The sequence below is a fragment of the Terrapene carolina genome, unplaced genomic scaffold, assembly GCF_002925995.2.
Source record: "Terrapene carolina triunguis isolate 2854851 unplaced genomic scaffold, T_m_triunguis-2.0 Scaffold247, whole genome shotgun sequence".
Lineage (NCBI taxonomy): Eukaryota > Metazoa > Chordata > Testudines > Emydidae > Terrapene > Terrapene triunguis.
Window position 1 is genome coordinate 3,876,844 of NW_020664598.1, and position 19,899 is coordinate 3,896,742.

The window sequence follows — 19,899 nt, forward strand, 5'->3', positions numbered from 1 at the left end:
TTGCTTTCTGGCTCTTAGCCAGTTTTTTAACCGGGACTATATTTTACCCCTTACATCATGACTGCTTTGCTTCTTTAGTGGCCTCTTGCTGAAATCTAAATAAATTGACAACTGGTTCTCCTTTTTTCACTGCTTCATTAAGAAGAATTCTGGTAGACATTTTAGAGACAAGGTATTGATGTGGTTTGACATCATGTTTGATCCTGTAGGGCAATTCCAACATTTGTTTTCAATATCTCTGGTTGCCGGTGGGCCAATCTTTTCACTGATATGGGCCGCAGGCGTAGTTGTGTGGCACTTCCACAGGCAACATAGAGAAGTAAAATGGCATCCTCCATGTGGCTTGACCTCACACTTAAGGTCATGCTTTGCAAAGGATGCCATTTTGGTTTACAAAATGGTGTCCTCCATACAGCATAATCATGCAGTACAGTGTGTGTGTGAGGTCATGCTGCATGGAGGATCCCATCTTGTAGAGCAAAATCGTGTGGGGCTGGACAGAATCATCCCATGGGCTGGATTTGGACCATAGGCTGCCAGTTGAACCACTCATAGCTAATGCACCCCCTCCTCTCTCTTGGGCTCAATAACATTCTGTGTTACTTATTGCACAGATCTGAAATGATGCAGGTGCAACTTTAGCATTTCCTTCGTCTGATTTATTTAAAGTACACGCTCCAGCAGCAATGCCAGCTTGACCACACTGAGCCTGTATATTAAGATATTAAAGTTCACACCATCTGCAGGGCTGTAAAATGACATCTACTGTAATGTATGTGCAAGGGGCTGAGTCACAGATGCTGCTGGAACCTTAAAGGGATACTAACCTGAAATCTAATCAGTTTAAAATGAGTCAGCAGTAATTTTAGCTACTAAACTTGCCTTAGTTCCCCTGGAAACTGGCTTTCTGAGGACATTTTCCTATCTCAGTATTTTTCTTCTGTTGCTGTGGAGACACAAGTAAGTTAAATCCACAACTGATTTGAATATAGAGAGGGAAAACTGAAACTGACTGCCCACAAAGTGCTGCCAAATATGTAAAAGAAGCAGAATGAGGGAGAAATTCTTTTCTCCTCCCCTTTACCCTTAACAAAAATTATTTGTAACAATATTAAGTATGAGATTTTCAGACAGTTTTTTAAGTGGATAGTTTCCCTTTCCCTTTGAATTTTGTGAGGTCTTCAATCTTACTGCAGTTCTCTTGCATTTAATTTACTGTAAAGAGTAAGAGCTCGTTATAGGAAATGAAGGTTTAAAAATATAAAAACCAGAATGTGAGCTGCTTCCCGTCCTGGTTTACTTTAAAGTGGCCGGATACATCATTAAACAGCATTCCTTTCTCTTTTAATTTGGAATGTACTTTTCCTCCTTATTTGAACAGCTGCTGGAAAAAATCCTGGAAAAAAAATCAAATTCAATGTGTCCTTTTTCTCCTTACTGCTTCAATAATCCAGTCTGGCTCTAATTATGACACTTAGTAAGCCCTGGTTGTATTTTCTGTGCTCTAGTGGTCTTGGAGGGAACATTATGTGTTCTCTACACAGTTCCTTTTAAAAAAAAATGTAATGCTGGTGAAAGGTGCCAACTTGACAATTCTGGAAACTAAAGACCTCTGCTTATTTGTAGAACGGATACTGCACAGTATGGGCTGGGGCACTCCAAGCATCATCTCTGCCCACCAGCATGTCTTGACTTGAAGGACCAGCTGTAGCACTAAGAAGAATCCAGTAATCCTACAGTGTCCATTCAGTCATAAAAGTCCAATCCCACAGGCTCACACGGAACTCATGTGTATGGGATTACAGATAGGTAGAGTTATTCACGTGTAAGTGCCTGCAGAATTGGGCCCATGGGTGTAATAAAGGGAAATGACCTATTAGGTCACATCTAATGTGTCTCACCCCACTGTCCAACGTGTGTTCTCTCACATTCTGTCAGGCTGATCTTAAATGCCTCTAGCCATGAAAGAGACTAATCTGCCTTATTGTTGGGAAATAGTTCTTGGTGTTCAACCGTCATATTTCGTTTCTTACTTTTATCCCATTACTCCATTGTACCATGTCTGGCCATTTCCCTTTCTCCCTTATTATGCCCTTCTCAGATACGTGACAGCTGCCATATCCTCCCCCAACTGGGTTCCAGTACATTATACATTAGCTAGTGTAATCTTTCCTTATGACAGGTTTCAGAGTAGCAGCAATGTTAGTCTGATGCAAGGCACTGCATTTAGCTGTATGGAGTGGAAATCCATCAACTTCATGAAAAAACTCGTACAGATACAGACAGACATCATCTTCCTTTCCAAATGCAAACACATGGACATCTTTCCTTATGAGTCAGTCTTTTTGGCCCCTTATGCCTCTTATTGCATTTCTGAGAATCTTTAACATCTTCATGGTACCCAGAGTGGAACCTGGTATTCTAGGTACAGTCACACTGGAGCTTTATAGAAAGGGTGTATCCTTTCCCTGCTCCATGAGGTGATGCTTCTGTGTATGCAGTTCAAATTTACTGACACTCTTGGTGTGGGCACCACATCAGTTCAAACCCATATCTAATAAGCTGTTGATCGGCTCTAGCTTTAGCATTTTGGCATTACTGCTTTTCTCAAGTATCTCCCATTAAATACCAGTTTAGGTTGTCTCCCTTCCCCACACCAGATATTGTCAGTTGCATTGTCCTGATTGGATCACTGAACTTCAGCTCCTATTTCTTGTCATTCTGAGTCCCGTTGTGTTCTTTTTCTGTCCTCCCTAGGGTTTGCAGCTCCTCCCAATTTAGTAGCATGTGCAAATTGAATTAGAACACTGTCTGGGTCTTCTTCTGGATCACCAGTGAAGATGCTGGATGAACCCAGACACAGCACCTATACGTATGGCTTCCTACTGAACACCTTCTGTTCCTTCTCGCAAACCTAACACAGGGCCTTTCCTCCATACCCGTTTGAATCCATTCCACGTCACACTGATGCTATCCCCTTCTATGTGCTTCAGTAAAATTAAGAGAGCTTTGGTTTGCAGCTGGGAGCTCATTTGTGCTGCGCTTACAGTGGTGGTTTATGTCATGTGGGACATTGTCTCTGGGATGAAAACCTGACTTGACTCTACACAGGTAGTTAGGAGGACGGCCATGCCTCTCAGCCAACACTCTCCTGGACCAGATTTGAACTGATGATGAGCTGAAAAGCTCCATATTATTACTAACTCCAACCTAGAAAACATTCCCTCTTACATACTAATATTATGAAGTATAACCATTGGCTTGCGGTTGCTAGCTGAGGATGTCACCACACGCAAACTGGAGCACTTCATTGTTTGTGCACTACTAGTAACAGAGAATATACTTCAGAGTTAGGACTGAGAGAGGGAGGCGTGCACACACGTTTGAGCAGCTCTGATGCTTTCCATCCAGCAGAGGGCAGTGGTGGGAAGGCAGGAGAAAGGCTATTGAATATTCGTCAGTTTCGAAAGATCTATGAAGTTGTGCACTTGAATCACAGACACACAGAATTACATGCACAGTAATCAGAAAGAAAGAATGTTTGCATCTGGGATTGCCTCAGCTGACTCCAAAGATCATGTGGAAGAAAGTTCTAGCAGCCAGGGCTCAGCTGTGGTTCTCTGTGCATCTCCCCAGGAACATCAGTCCTTCCTCTCCCCCCGCCCCACCACAGGCTCTTTTGGTTTTGAATAATTGTCTATGTATGATCCAAGCAGTATTGCTTGTCGCCATCTTCTGACACCTCCTACCGAGCATTTCACCATACTGGGTGCTAGATCTTCAGATGTAGCCTGTAAGGGTGGGTTCTGTTTCCCCAGCTAGGTTACTGCTTGATCTGTGATGCGTTATGCTGTACCACTCACTTTTGCAGACTCTGTACTGCAGTGCCTTTGTTCTCTTCCCATGTGCCTCCTTTAGCTGACTGCAGCAGACAGTTCCTGGATTTTTGGCTGAATTGCTGCTGCTACTTTCCCTTGAAACAGAGCCAGCATCTCTTCTCCTGACATCACCTCTGTCCATGCGTCTTACACAGTCTTCTGGATTTGAAGCCTCACTATTCCCTGACCTCGGCTATCCCCCACCTCTGGAAGAGTTTTCAATGCTTTCCCCCATGGAGGGTTGCTATTTAAGAGCCAGGGACAGAGTTGAAGGTTTCGGGCTTTTCCCCGTTCGTCTAATAGGAGTTTCTGTCAGCAGTTCCTAGGGGACTGATGTGCAATAAGGAGCATGTTCACGAGCTGTCCAGTCCCTTTTCTTCCACACTGTAAATTCTTAATGCAGCAGGTTTCTTTTACTGTAGGATGATGGGTCCCTTGTGATCAGGGAAACCATGCTGCAGTCATGCTAGCGTGAGTCTGCTGAGAAGCTGGGGAACTGGACTGGGAATCCCGAGTTGCCACTGTCCTGCTGGGTGACTTTGGGCAAGCCATTTCCCCTCTCTGTGCCTAGATGGGATAATGACACTTACTGCCTTTCTTAAAGTGCTTTCAGCTCTCCGGATTGAAAACCTTTTCAGAGTAGTATCTAGTAGCAGATGGGCCAGGGAGACAGGGAAGCAGAGGAAGTGAATGTTATGGGCATTTGGAGGTGAACATCAGCATCCGTTCTCCCCCTCTCCTGTGCAAACGCTCCCGCCGAGTCATCCGCCCAAGGGGTCCCCTGGTGCCTTTGAAGAATCCCTGGCAGTCCCCCTCTTTCTGTCTGCCTCTCAGCCGCGGACGCTAGGAGAAGATGGTGCATACAGTGGGAAAGAGGACAATTGAATTTGCTCTTGCAGAGGGGCGGGAGTTAGTGAGCTTTACGAAGGATGGAAGACTTTAACATGGCGACGAAGATACCCAGTAACAGGCTGAAGAGTACAGCAAGGAGACTTGTTGAAAGCCCAGCTCACAAACTCGGCCTGGAGACTGAGGAGCAGGGATGGGTTGTGTTCCTCTAAACCAGAAATGAACCGGGGAGAGTGAAACTCTGTCAGGTTAAGCGTGGGAGTTCATTAGGGCTAAGTGAGCCTCTTTTAAGAGCGGAAATCCTGTGTACAAAGCCAGGCCCGGATCTGGCTGGGGGAGCCTCACTGAAGTTGCTGAAGCACGGAGCAGCTTGCAGGATTGGAGGCCCAGGTTGGGACAAATGCTTTGCTGGTGAAGTGCCCACTGCAAATGATAAAGGCAGAGGGAGGCTATTGAAAAGGTAAATGGATTCTCTGTTAGAAACCAGATGGCTTGAGTCATGCCACTGCCAGAGAGGGGAGGGAGGGATTGGGGGAGCGGGGGAAGTAGAAGAGAGGTTAAATGCATTTCTTTGATTTATTGCTATCCATTTTTACCATAAAGGATGATGGCGGGGGTGGAATTCCTATTGCAAAAGCATATTTCATGAGCAAAGTCTGCCCTTAGCACAGAGTACAGCCTCCAAGGTGGAAGTTACGGAGCAGCATAAGAAAACCAAGCGCAGCGAATCACCAGGTCTGGATGGTAAATACCTCTATAGGTCGCGGTGGCAATCACGTGTGAAATAGCAGAGCTACTCTTGGGGATGCTTAGTCCCACGACCGTCTGGGAAGCTCAGAAAGTCAGACCTATGCAGTCTGGCTTTTACATGGAGCTAAGGGAGGTCCTAGGAGTTACCGCCTCTAAATGCCCCATTGCTCGAATACGGTCTGAGCTGTGCATCGATCTAGTTTGAGTTTGACTGGCAGTCCTTGGCCCCAGCTGAAAATCCCATACCTGCTATCCTGCCCGAGGCTCCCTGAGAAACTTCAGTCCTGGCCTAAGTCAGGACTGGGAAGCAGCTGGAGGAGGCTGTTCCACTGCTGTCAGCACTATCTATCCTGGCTGTGCTAGAGCCTCGCCCCCTTCCATTGGCCACATGCTGCCAGCTTCAGCCCCGGCTGCCTGCTGCTAAGGGACAGCGGGGGTGTGGCTGCTGACTGAAGAGGAAGCAGCCCAGCAGCTGGGAGATGCAAGAGAGCTGGGCGTGGGGCACAAAAAAAAGGCAGAGAAGCCTTAAAGGAGGAGATACCTGAAATGTACCTGCATAGGTGCACACTTCTCTCCAGGTGGGGTTCGGTGGCCCCCAGCTTCCTGCCTTTGGAGAACTGGTGTAGGCCATATTAATCCTAGACCCCTCCTCCCCCCAGGCAGGACTTTGAGTGGATCCTGCTTGAAGGCCTTCTGGGGCAGCTGTAGTTTGTGTGCCCATGTGCATGGTGTTTGCTGCGTAGGCTCTCTGGCAGCTGGCCCAATCAGAACTAGAAGCCCTTTGTATTTCCCAGCAAGCAAGCTGCTATTCCTTCAGCTGCTCCCATGTGAGCTGTGACATGGGGGTGTCTGTTCCTACCTGCCCTAGCAATCCCCCAGAAGGGTCACTCTGGGTGAGTGGGGATCGGTGAATAATTGTTGGGTCTAGTGTGCGGGTGCTGGGTGGTGGTGGTGGTGGTGGTCTGAGGTTGCACTAGATGACTGGTGGTCCCTTCTGGCCTTAAGCCCTATGAGACTATGAATAGTGGGGTGCCCCCCGTGAGTTGAGCATGGGGTTGGGTCGAGAGTGATGGAATCCGTTGGTTTATATCTTAGGTGACACCTAAAGCTGGGGGATCCCCAAGAGCATGACAAACTATAAATCCTCCCTAGACACAAACATGGGGCCAGATCCGCAGCTGGGCTAAAGTACCATAACTCTGCTGCTGTCAGTGGAGCCACACTGGTTCACAGCCGATGAGGATCCGGCCCATGATTAATATTATTATTTATTTTTATTGCCATGGTGCCTAACAGCCCCACTCCTAGCCTGCACCCCATTGTGCAAGGTGCTGTACGAACATGGTCCCTGCGCCAATTAAACCCTCACGCCACAAAATCTCCATGACCCTGTACTGTACTTCGGGCAATGCTGGCACAGCCTAGCAATCATTTCAGCCCGTACGCTTCCTGTTCTGATTTGTTATCTGTATCACCTAGGAGCCCCAGCCCTGGACCAGAACCCCACTGTGCCAGGCGCTGTACAAACACAGCACAAAGAGATGGGCCCTGCCCCAAGGAGCTGACAATCTAAGTAGCTCAGGGGCTATTTATTCCTTTCCCAACAGGCCCTGCAGCTTGTGCTTTGTTTCTTCCCACTGGGCCTTTCCTTGGTGGTGCTACGGCAGGGGTTAAAATGAGGGGCGTGCCAGTGGAGCAGCACAGCCCCCTCCCTTGCTAAAAACAGAGGGGCTCCCCCCACCTCTCCCCCTGCCCTTTGGCTGGTGCAGCAAGAGCTCCCTCTGCTGTTTCAATCTATTGTAGCCACTGTGCTCTGTTCCTGCAGCGGGGTAAGCTGATGTCATTTAGCTCTGTGTCCAGATTAGATGGCACCGTGTTTTAGTAATTTCTGGTCCCTGATCCACGGGGAGATGGTACCATGGAGCTGTTCAGTGACTATTCACTCCCCAGTTTTAACGAGATGCAGCGAGTCCTAGAGACACCCCTTAGAAATTGTGCTGTACTAAGGTGCTCCAAGCAGGCTCAGGACCAGACAACAGGCCTCCACAGGCCTTGCACTGCTCTTGCATAGTAGATGGGGATGCGTGTCCCATCTTGGCAGCTGAGGAGATAAGGCTATCTCTGCACTGACGGGTACTGTCTTGCAGTTAGTGTTGCCAGCTGTCCCACTGCTTTTATCAGATCTCCTGGCTGGACGAGTTTGTTTGTTCCTGGGTGGATGGCAATATGTTTTGGCTTGTTCAGCCTGGCACTGGATAAAACTTGTCTGGCCTGATCTGCATTCAGGCATTTAACTTGTATTACTCTTTCCCTCTTGTGAGAACGAGTGTTTCCCAGCCAGCAATCCGAATCCAATAGAAGGAACGGATCGCTTGTGGGGGGCTTGTCTCTCCCAAGAAACCTGGGGGCAGGCGTAGACGGAAGGCCGGATTCAGCCAGGGGCGCAGAGCGGCTCCCGCCAGTGTAACACGTAGGGCAGAAAGCCCACTGAAGGGGGGAATTGTGGCAGGCCAAAGCAGCCCCAATCCCTCTGCTGTAGGGAGGCTGGCGTGGGGCAGCTCTACCTGAAGAGCCAAGGGCTCTTGTCAGAACAGTTATGCAGTTTCCTGGCCCAACTGACTGCTGGTGGATTCGAAAGCTGCCCTGCCCTGGTGGAAACCCTGGGGGAGTGCACCGGGAGTTGCTGTCACCTGTCCTTCCTTGGGGAGCAGGAAGGATGTAATGAATGCAATCTGCCATATGCACCCCTCCGATCTGCGATAACTATATGGTTGTCGTCTGAGGCCTGGTTTGCACTAGAAAATTAGGTCGGGTTAACTATGTCAGTCGGGGTGTGAAAAATCCACATCTCTGAGCAGCGCTGTTAAGCCAACCGAAGTCCCGGTGTACGCAGCGCTAGGCAATGCAAGAATTCTTCCGTCGACCTAGCTACTGCCTCTCGGGGAGGTGGATTAACTATGCCAAGAGGAGAATCCCTGCTGTCAGCGTAGGTAGAATCTACACTGAAGCCCTACAGCTGTGCCACTAGAGTGCTTTAAGTGTAGACAAGCCCTTAGTTCTCCCCTGGTGTTTGCAGCTCAGGTTCAGCTCTGTTCCCAGTAGCTTCATTTATTTTTGGCGTTTCTCTTGGCAGCACGCTCATTGCATCGACCTGGGCTTCTCTTAGTTCTCTTTTGGCTATTGAGGTTCCCTTTTTTAGAGGCTGGTTTCCCAGCACTAAACTCAGTTATTTGGGGATTTCAGTTCCCTTTTCTAGAGGCTTTTATTTTCAGTTTCCATCCGGTTTGGTGTTGCCGTTTCATTCTGTAGGCAATCAAAGGGAATTTGTTCTAGTTAATTTCATAGCAACATATGGTTTCAACTTGACATCCTCTCTAAGCCATCATTTAGGCCCAGATCCTGCCAGGCGCTGAGTGCCTTCAGACCCCATTGAAGCTGGTGGGAATTAAGGATACTTGGCAATTTCCTGCATGCTCTCAGCACCTTGCAGGATCCATCCCCTTGGACTTTGGCGATTTGATGACCAGGGAACAGACGTTGTTTGCTCTCCCTCTTGGTGGCTCATGAGCTACGAATTCTTGTGGCTTCTCTCAACGTGTTATTTGAACTTTAGAAGCTTCTCCTTTTTTTCCAGTTGATGAGCCATCCTTGGCATTTCCGTCACATGTGTGACTCAGACAGACACTTTCTGCCTGTCTTAGGGATTTCTGGGAGACTTCCAATTTGACCAGGCTGCCTTGGATGATTGCTGTCCCATTGTGATGAATAGCCACAGTCACTGATAATGTGCTATCAGCATTGGCCGCATCTGGCTGGATGTAATGTGCGTGCAGTGATTTGTCTGTCACCACCATCGCGTTTCGGGTGTGTGTGAAGGATGTGGAGGTGGTTGGACGCTAGGGCGGGGTCCAATCCACAGCCCCCTCAGCAATGTCGTCAGCAAGCAGTAATTGCAGGTTTGTTTTTACTGCATTGAGCTCAGTCGTGCAGCCTTACGCAGTCCTTGCTACGGGAGATGCTCCCCTCAAAGTCAGTGGAAGTTTGGCCTCTGAGACCCTGGCCTCAATTTTGAAGAGTGGCCACTAACTTTGAATGCCTCTGTTTTTGGAGGCCCAGTTTGAGACACCAGGGGACTGATCTTCAGAGGCACCGAGCATCTCCCATTCCTGTTGGCCTCAACTGGAGTTGGGAGTGGTCGGCTACTCTGAACGCCAGCTTGTCTGGGCCAGATTTTCAAAGAGTTTGGCTCCTATTTAGGCTCCTAGGGCAGATTTGCAAAACCAGACCGCTCAGCACGTGGGAGATGCTGGGGGCTGAGCTCTTTGGAAAATCTGGCCCAGTGTGTCTCAAGTGGAGCACCCAAAATCCCTGGGCACTTTTCAAATGGTAGGCCTGACGTTGTCATGTGCCTCAGTTTCCACATCTGCTAAAGAGGAGGCTAATATTTCCCTTCCACCAGGGCTGCGGTGACAGTGCCTTTACTTTTGTACAGAGATCTGATGAAAGGTGCTAGGGAAGTGCAGGGTATCTCAAGGCTTCCTCTCCTCCCGGAGCACTGTGAATAGGTTTCTTCTCCCCTCCTTTTGCCTGGCAGTGTCGCATCCCGTCTGAGTGGGTGAGGCAGAGCCGGAGAGCCAGGGAGCAACCTGTGCATTCTCCCCTTTGCCAGTGGGAAGGCCTGACTCTGAGGACAAGCATTCCTCTTACCAGGCCCTTGGGAGGGGCCTTGTTGAGAACCTACCCGGTGCTTGTCTTATTGGAAAACCCTTGCGCCCGCCCACTTCTAAAGGCCCCTCCCCCAGCCTAGCGGGAGGGACCACTGGACCCAGGGACCAAATGAGTACGGGGAACAACAAATGAGAAAAACAGGGACTGAGGTGAAGGTCATAGGTTCAAAACGAGGGTACCGGATGGGGACACCGAGCAGAGAACCCCGGACAGCGCCCACTGCTCCTCAAAGGTGTCGAGGGAGCCAGCGGATGCTGCCCAGTGGAACTCTGCCCGGATGCGTGAAACTAGGGAGGAACGGAAACAGGCCCCACAGTCGCAGAGCACCCCCTTGTCTAGCATCGTCCTCCTGGTAGTGTAGATGGAGAGTTTGGCCAGGGCCAGGAGGAGGTTGACGAGGAGGTCTCGCGACTTCGTGGGGCCACGGATGGGGCTGACGAGCACCTGCAGCCCTTTCCTCCAACCTCGCAGCGTGCGTGCCATTGCACCCGGTCCCTGGAGAGGCCTTGTACCACCCCAGCAGCAGGGCCAATGTGAATGAGGGGGTGGGCTGGCAGTTACACTCTGCTCTCCAGTGCCTTGTCTAGTCCAATGATCCAGGTGACGGGACCAGCACCCCTTCCCTGAGGTCCACAGCCTGACAAATCTCCCCTGCAAGAGCTGTTTCCTGGCCTTGTTCTACCACCCTGCATGATCCCCTTCTGTCCTTGGTGTTCACCCCTCCACCCCCCAAATGCATGGGCCTGGTTAGCCAACCAAATATATTTAGATAAGCCAACCCGCTCGTGCCATCGTTTGGCTTATCTAAATACGTTTTTTGCTTCTAGCCCTCCCCTGTCCGTCCCTCCCTCCTTTAGCAAATTGGCTGATCTGTAGGGTTTAGGGCTGGGCTGGGTGAAGGTAGGAATCTAATCTGATTGGAATCAAACCCATACCGCTCTGCAAAGGGAAAATTGTTCCCGTCTTACCTGTTCGGGGAGGTTTTGTGAAGGGGGGGGGGGGGGGAATTTATGACAATCTTATGAGGTGGGGAGATAATCGCATTGTCTTTAGCCTTTGCAGAGCACCTTTCCTCTTCCCAGCTTCACCCATTCTAATGCACAGGCGGTCAGATAGTACGGCCTGAAAGGATCTATTCTAGACAGACTAGTAGGGACTGAACGCGTCTCCCGTCGATCTCAGCTGCAGTGGTGCATGCTTAGCCCTTCTGAAAACTGGGACTCCCTCACTGAAATCCTCACCACGCCCTGGTGAGACAAGGGAGCAATACTGTCCCAGTTTTATACTAGGGGAAACTGAGGCCGCATCTGTACTATGGGTGCTATAGCGGCATAGCAATTGCGCGATAACCCCATAGCGTAGACATGGACTCCAGTGATGGAAGGGGTTTTTCTGTTGCAGTAGGGACTTCACCTCCCTAAGTGAGGTAGCTAGGTTGATGGAAACATTCTTCCACTGACCTAACAGTGTCTACACCTGGGGTTAGGTTGGCTTAGCTACAGTGCTCAGGGTGGGGTTGGGGTGGATTTTTCACACCCTGAACGCCAAAGCTATGTTGACCTAAATTTTAAGTGGAGATCCGTTCCTGCGGAGAAGAGAAGTGACTTGCCCAAGGCCATCACGGGGAATCACTGTTAGTGCCAGGCTCAGAGCTGAGGACTTCTTGCTCCCAGGCCTTGCTTAAATCATGTGGCTTCTTGATTTTTATTTGGGTTTTTAAAAATCACTTGCTGAAATCCTTCCCAAGAGCCTATTCAGGGAAATAAACAGTTGCTGGGTAAAGGGTAGCATCTTGTCACGGAGTAAACATTATTTTAAGTACTAGGAAATAACGTCATATGAATGACTGCGACTCCAAGCAAGAGTGTGTCTTCTCTCCAGCTCTTTTAGTATCTTGAACAGGCACTTAGGCCTGGTCCACACACAGCCTGGCACAGAAATAATGGAACCAGGTTTCAGTTACAACTTTTGTGATTTCAGTGCAAGTTTGTTTGTAGACCAGGCCGTGCAGAGGAAATGGTGCTGGTGATTTACTAGGGGGCGCTCTTCCCTCTGAGTCTGCACTGAACCAGTCCCCAGCATTCCCAAGGGCCTAAGAGATCTCCTCAAAGCTAGAGGTTAGGTAATCTTATAGGGATGTTAATCTCAGTTCCCAGGTCAAATTCCAATTTAGTAAATGCATTCTCTGCTTTTCTCTTTAGAAATGGTATTCTCCTCCCCTTCCTGTCCAGAACTATTGCTGCCATTCATTGTTCATCAGCTGCCCTGTTCCATCCCAGAGGTGGCTGCCTTTCAGTGTTGTGATTCCTATGTACAGTTTGTAAAGCCCTTTGGGATGAACACTTATAAATGTAAGTTGTGGTCATTAGTATGGTATTAACGCCCATGCTCTTTTCCATATGACAGTTAGGTCCCCCACCTCTCATCTGATTGTCCCATTTTAGCTGCGCTGAACTGCAGACTCACATCCTGTTGAAAGCCTGGCTCATCCTCGCTAGGCGTGTATGGCGGCTCGTGACAGTTAGTCATTCTGGGGCGAGGGCTCTGCATCGTGCTGCACAGCGCCCTCTGCTGTCCGTGACCATACCTGCAGCTGCAAAGCGCACATTTGGTTAGGATAGGCTTCCTGTGGCTCAAGTGGGTTAAACGCTTCCTGCCATTCATGGGGCCTCCTTCCAGGCACGATTCCCACAGGGTGGGGCTGGATTCACCCGCACCTGGGTGCAGTTTGCATGCACACTCTGTGTCCAGGGAGGGGGCATTCATGCCCCCTACCACCAGGAGGGGGCAGCCAGTGGTAGGCCCATTGCCCTCCACCAGGCATCCAAAAGGGTGTGGCCTGGAGGAGGCTGCCCAGGAGATACACTGATCCAGGCATTGGTGGAGTCAGGTGTATGGGCAGCTCGGGTTGCTGGATCCCCACCATTGGGGGCTGCAGCCTGGTTTGTGCTGGCCGACATGGTCACCCTCAATTGGTATCCTCCTCCCTTCCCTTAGAGCTGCTTCCTCCTTTCCCCCACACACTCCCATCCTCCCTTCTGTCCCCCCCAGCTCATTGCACAGACCATCTTCCTCCTTTGCAGATGCCCTTCAGTGGCAATTCCCCTGTGACTCACCTTCACAAACCCAGAAAGAACCAGAACGAGATTATCATGTGCTGGGACTTCTTTTGGGGCCAGAGACTTGATCCTCCACCAGCCTGATCTCCAGCTAAAGGTGAGACTACACCCCGCATCTTAGGGTATGTCTACACTACCTGCCGGATTGGTGGGCAGCGATCGATCCAGCGGGGGGTCGATTTATCACGTCTAGTCTGGACGTGATAAATTGACCCCCGAGCGCTCTCCCGTGGACTCCTGTACTCCACCACCATGAGAGGCGCAGGCAGAGTCGACAGGGGAGCGGCAGCAGTTGACTCACCGCAGTGAAGACACCGCGGAGAGTAGGTCTAAGTACGTCGACTTCAGCTACGTTATTCACTCGTGTGTGTTTACCTGCTTTAACCTTGTCAATAACTCCCTTACTACTTTTTTCTTAGTTAATACATTTGTAATTAGTTTATTATAGGTTAGTTTATTAAAGTGTGATCTTTGGTATAAGATCTTAAGTGCAGTTGACCTGGGGTAAGTGACTGGTCCTTTGGGACTGGGAATAACCTGAATATTGTGATTTTTGGTGTGAGGGATTGGGAGCTCTCTAGAAGTGTGGGGGGCCACCGGCACCTGGACTGTGGCCCTGCCCACAAGGCCCCACCTCCGCTTGGCCTCTCCCTCCCGAAGCCCCATCCTCGCTCCGCCTTTTCCTGCCCCTCCCCCCGAGGCCCTGCCCACTGCCACTTGTTCCTCTCCGCCTCTTCCCCTGAGACCTCCCCCGCTGCTCGCTCCTCTCCGCCCCCTCCCCCAAGGTCTCCCACCCGCCACTCGCTCCTCTCTGCCCCCTTCCCAGAACGGGAGTCCTGCCTTAGGGGAGCGATGGAGGGGAGAGGGCGGAGATGAGCGAGCGGCGGTTGGGGGAAGAGGCGGAGTGAGGGCGGGGCCTTGGGGGAAGAGGCGGAGTGAGGGCGGGGTGGAGTGCAGGCGGGGTCATGGTTCGGGTGCCGGTGCCTCCTCCCCACTTCTATGGAGCTTCGCTTGTGGTGGTCCAAAGGCGGTGGCAGGCCAGCGTGCCTTCGGAGGGGTGACCCACGCTGCCGTGGCATTTCCTCTATGCATGGCCAGCTTTTTGGGGGGAGGTTTAACCTCCCCTGGCCTCTTATACACGCCGCCCATGGGGGTCTCCATCCCCTCACAAGACTTGGAGGGGTTAAGATGGCAGTTGGGCCAATGAACTCCCCAGGCTGCACCTGCAGGAGGTGCCAGGGAGCAGGGATTAATTAGATGAGACTCCTCTGGGCAGGAACAGGAAGCACCTGTATAAAGCCCAGGAGTGGGGAGCAGAAAGGGGCTGCAGGGAAGTAGGCTGCAGTCACGGCCTGGAAGAAGGGAGGCATGGATGGGAATACAGAGGGTAGTCCACAGTTACTCCCTGGGAGGTGGGAGTTTGGGCTGGCAAACCCAGGGAGGTGGGGAAAGCCAGCAAGGTAGGAGAGGTTTGGGGGAAAGGCAGCAAGGTCTGGGATAGGTCAGACCTTGGCTGCTGGTGAGAGGGCCCCTGAGCCGGAACCTGGACTAGAGGGCAGGCCTGGGTTCTCCTCCCAGCCACGGGGGAAATGGCTCCGATGAGGTAGTGCAAAGCAGGCTGCCTGGAACAGTTTGCCCCAAAAGTCTTTGATACCCCAGAAGTGGAGGACCGTAGTGGCCTGGCCGCAGGGCCAAGTCACAAACAGGAAGCTGCAGCTCCTGGAGCAAGAGGGGCTGCAGGGTGAGAGAAATAGATGAGTGGAAAGACTGCCAGAGGAGGGCACAGCACCTGGGAAGTGCTAATCCCCAGAGTGGCCAGGAGGAGGCGCCTCTAGTGGTGAGTGCACCCCCATGATAAGGTCCCTTAGTGATTAAACCCCCTCGGGGTCAGGCAGCTGGAGGAACTTTCCTGAGTCATTAGAGTGCTGATCCCTTATCAGGGAACCAGGCCGGGGTTGGGTATTGATCAAGATACGTCAATTCTTTGGTCAGAGGAAGTTGGGGAGCAGATAATTCTTTGGGTCAAAGTTTCCTGATTTACAGCCTTCCTCAATGGCCTGGAGAGGTGGGAGAGAGCTGTTAATGTGTAACTCTCGGAGACGCTAGGCCTATAAGATCTCCTGCGGGAGGTGTACCTGCGCCAGATCCTCAGCAGCTCCCAGCCGCGGCTATCCAGCACCAGCAAGGAGGATGTCTGTAAGGATTGCGGTGTTTCGCCGTGAGCTCTTTCCTTTTCTTGCTCTCAGCTAGTCTCCTGTATCGGTGGGCTCTCACTTTCTGCCTTTGTGTCTGCTGTCATCACACCTGCTCAGTCGTTCATTCCCCCTCCCCTTGCCAGCTCTCTGGTTTCCACTCCTCTCCTACGCCAAGCAAGGAGTGCGGGGTACCAGGATGGTCCTGGCTCAGGGCCATGAGGTGACAACTGGAGGGCAGGGGACCTGCTCCCGGCCTCTCTCCCGGCTCAGGTGGAATTGCTGAGCTTCGTTCCTTTTAATTTGGGGCAGGGGGCGGGCATGGGTCACCCAGGGAGTCTCATGACGTCAGGTCTCTCTGCTGCAGGAGAAATTTGAAATCTTGAACCTGGACGTGAAAGCAGGGAGCACCCTGAAGATAAAGGGCAAGGTCGCCAATGATGCTGAGAAGTGAGTGTGAGAGAGCAGTCTCAGACGAGGGGGGCATGGGCTGCAGAGATGGGGGCAGCACCCCAGTTTCCGTGTCTGATGCAGAGATCAGTCCTTTAGTCCGTCTCTCTGGCTTGGTACTTATACAGTCCCCATCACCTTGTAATTGAGTGCTCTGCAAATGTCCTGGCCCTGTGCGTGGATGGGGAAACTGAGGCACGGAGGTTAAAGCGACTTGCCCGTGGTCAGCAAAGGTGTCGGCAGCAGAGCTGGGAGCTGAGCCCAGGTCTCCTGAGTCCCAGGCCGGTGCCTGAGCCACAGGCCTGACCTTCCTCCAGAGAAAATGGCGCTTGGCCCGGAAGCCCCAGCTCTCCTTAAAACTGGCAGGATGGAGCCCTCTGCCCCCCCTGAAATTGGTAAAAGGAGAGGTGGGTGTAACTAATTCAACTGCCCTCCTTTGGGCAGGGGTGGGGCTCCTGTAGCAGCAATGCTGGCTCCGTGGGGGGAGTCTCTAATGCCCGCTCTGCTCCCACCCCGCAGCTTTGTGATTAACCTTGGCAAGAGCCCTAGTGAGCTGGGGCTGCACTTCAACCCTCGCTTCAATGAATCCACCATCATCTGCAACTCCAGATGTGCCAACTGCTGGCAGTCGGAGTACCGCGACAACCACCTGCCGTTCTCCCGGGGCTCGGAGGTCAAGGTGAGGCAGCTCCTGGGAAAGCAGGGCGGGGGGGGTGGCTGGATGAGCTGCCAAGCTCTTACTCTGCCCCCTTTCTTCCCCTCCTGGCTGGCGTTGTTTCTCCCTGCCGGCGTCTCTGGCTCCTGCGACCCTGAACCCTCCTCATCAGCCTGCTCAGAGTCCCAATCCCCACAGACCCTGTTCTCTCACCATTTAACCCTGCCCATGCTGGAGGCCTCCTAAAGGCTGCCTGTGACCTGCCTTCGAGAGCCCCCGTGCCTCTGCCCAGCAGGTGCTCACGCCTTCACTGGGGGAGGGAGAGGGCTGTAGGGAGCAGATCCCTCTTCCCCCTCGGATCTGTCTCCATCATTCTCTCCCTGCTCCCACCCCTTATTTTCTTCCCTCCAGTGCTTTGTAGAATGAGATTCTTGGGCCTCCCTGCTCCCTTCTCCTTGGGCAGCTCTTTGTTTGCCTCTTAGCATTGCACAGTTAGATCATCCGGTTTCTCTGTGGCTTGGAAACGGTTCCTTCTCCTTGCCCAGCGCTCCCCGGGCTGGGCTGGGTGGGGCAGGGGAGTGCCCACGGGAAGGAGACGATTCATTTCCAGTGATCAGTTATTAGTTTTGTTCTTTGAACCTCGCACTGTCTGCGCTGTGAGCTAGAAGTGGCATTTCCCCACTGTTGCTAACCCCAAGTCAGATCCATTGGTGGGGTAACAGTGGGAGAGCCAGTGGGGCAAGGCTCCCGCAGCCACTGGTATTTCATGTGCTGTCCCACCCGGTCCAGAGCAGGCCTAAGCAACGCAGTGCTTTAAAACAGTGGTGGGCGCAGGAGCCTTGTCTACACTAGGGCTCCCTGTGTTGGCACTGCCAGTGCAGCTGAACCAGCATTAGCAGCGGTGGGGGAGACGTTGCCCCCAGTCTCCCGGTTTAGGCAAGAGCTCAACTTCCTGAGACAAGCAGATTGCTCTGATTTCAATGGGAGTTAGGTGCCTAAATACCTTTGAGGATCTGGGCCTCTGGCACCCAACCCTGCAACGCGTTTAGTGAGCTCAGCTCCCAGCACCTTGCCTAAGGCCAGCAGAATCGGGGCCTCTCCGCCCAGGCAGTAGGGACAGGTGCTTGCTGTTGCCAGCCAGTTGTTTGCTTTTGATGCTAACTCCCCTCCCCGTTCCTGTCCTTTCCTTGCTCCCCGCTCTCGCAGTTTATCGTCAGCTTCCTGGGAGACAAGTTCAAGGTGAAGCTGCCGGACGGGCATGAGGTGGAATTCCCCAACCGGCACGGCTACGACAAGATCAGCTACCTGAGTGTGCAGGGTGGGTTCAAAGTCATCTCCTTCAAACAAGAATGATGGGCCCCGCTTCCCTGCTCTAATAAAGACCACTGGTGAGGGGCCATTTTGTCCCAACTGTGCTGGCTCCTGTGATGTCCTTGGCCATGACCTCTCAGCACCCAATACAGGAAAGGTTCTCATGGGATCACCCCAAACCGGGCTCACCATCTGCTGGGAAGAGGCGGATGTCCGCTATTCTGGTAGGACGTCTTCTCTAGGCACCTATGGGTGTGATTAGTGGAGTGGGAGACAGTGGCTGGGATGAAAGTGTCTCCAGGGCACCAGAAGGGGGCGCTGCCCTGGGGTGCACTGACAGAGTGCAGAGGAGTTCCCAAGCCTGAGTGTGCAAAGGAAGGAAATGATTCTTTGGTAAGGCTAGGTTGCGGGTTGCGCTTTCAGCAGGCTGGGATGAACTGAGGGCCAGGTGGGAGACAAAGCCCAGGGCTTATCTCAGTAGGAGGATGGGAATGTCCTGCACCTGCAGAGCGCTCTGTCTCCAGGCTGGGGAACACTACCAGTGCAGGGGGAGATTGTCTCCCCTTGGTACTAATAGGGGATGCTGTCCCTAAACATGGAATTTCCCCACCAGCTGGTGTGAGAGGTGGCTTGACCCTCCCCCTGGCACCAGGCACAGCATTGAGGATGCAACTGCACAGGTGTTAATAAGCGCTTGTATCCAGCAAGAGATAAGGAGAATATTCCTCTATCTCCTTCATTCTTATCGCTGTGTCTCTTATCGGCTGGGAAATTCCAGCCAAGTTATCCATTACCCAGCCTTTCTCATATCTTATCTCAGTCAGTGTGGGCGAGAGAGAGGGGGAGGCTTTGGAATGGCAAGGGAATGAAACCTGTGTCAGCTTGAGTCCTTCACATGGGCCGGCACTACCTAATGTCTGGTGAAACCGCTCTGGTTAAAGTTACAGTGACTCACTCCAGAGGTTCACATGCCACGGGGGGAATGGCTCTGGAGAAAAACTGGCTTGAAGCATTATGGGTAACTCCTCTCCACCCCATACATCTGAAATATAGGAACAGTCTTTGGTACCAGCAGGGGGCAGTCTTACCCTCTGACAGTACAGGACAAGGGGTTCCCAGCACAGGGAAAACAGACATTAGATGTGACCCCCCCACAGCCCCACAAAGGAACATGCCTCACTAGGTTTAAAGTGGCTTCAGAAAAGAGCCAACTTCTAACAAGTGGGGGTGAGGAAGAACTGGGACGGCTCATCCATAGCTGACTAGTGCAGGGTTCTTACCCCTTCCTCTCCAGCATCTGCTGCTGGCCACGGTCAGAGATAGGATACTGGGCTACACGGCCCTCAGGTTGGATCCAGTCTGGCAATGCATATGGCTAACGCTATGCTCAGGATATAAGGATAGCAAATGTTAGGGTTATTTAGTCGACAAAGGCCAAGCATGGAAGAGACTGATATTTAGAGAGACTCCACTGAAGGAGCACACACTGCTCCTTCCCTTCTACTTCCACCCTGCTCCAGTGTCTGAGAGGGTCATTCAGTAAAATGCAGAACAAATAACTTTCATAAAATATGTTGTCGGCCTGTGGAACTCACTGCTACAGGCTCAAGTGCTAGGGCTGGTTGATAACATTTGTAGCCAGGCTGGCTATGAGTAGGGTAATCAGGGCTCTAGATGCGAAGTGTAAATGGATCTCTGCTGAGGTCAAGGTGGAATCTCCTCACCCTGGCCAGCATTATTGGGGTTTTGCTTTCCTCTGATGCAACATGTATGGGTTACAGCAGGAGCGTAGGGACCAGAATGGCTGGTCCAGTGATCTGAGATGGGGTAGCAAATCCTATTTTCCCAGGAGGCCCAGGACTGGAAGGGCAGAGAATACCAATGCAGGGAGGGGGTTCAGGCACTTGGAGCTGGGAGGAGATGACTCCCTGGAGTCTGAAAGTGCAGAGGGAATGGACTGATTTGCT

General features: G+C 51.7%; 1 protein-coding gene across 1 annotated transcript; it reads left to right on the forward strand.

Moving 5' to 3' along the window:
* Nucleotides 1-14,598: 14,598 nt before the first annotated feature.
* LGALS2 (galectin 2) lies at nt 14,599-17,996 on the forward strand. Its single transcript, XM_024200141.2, has 4 exons — nt 14,599-15,520; nt 15,884-15,966; nt 16,486-16,645; nt 17,828-17,996. Exons 1-4 carry the CDS (start codon nt 15,515-15,517, stop codon nt 17,972-17,974), a joined length of 396 nt encoding a protein of 131 aa, XP_024055909.2. The 5' UTR covers nt 14,599-15,514; the 3' UTR covers nt 17,975-17,996.
* Nucleotides 17,997-19,899: the final 1,903 nt, after the last annotated feature.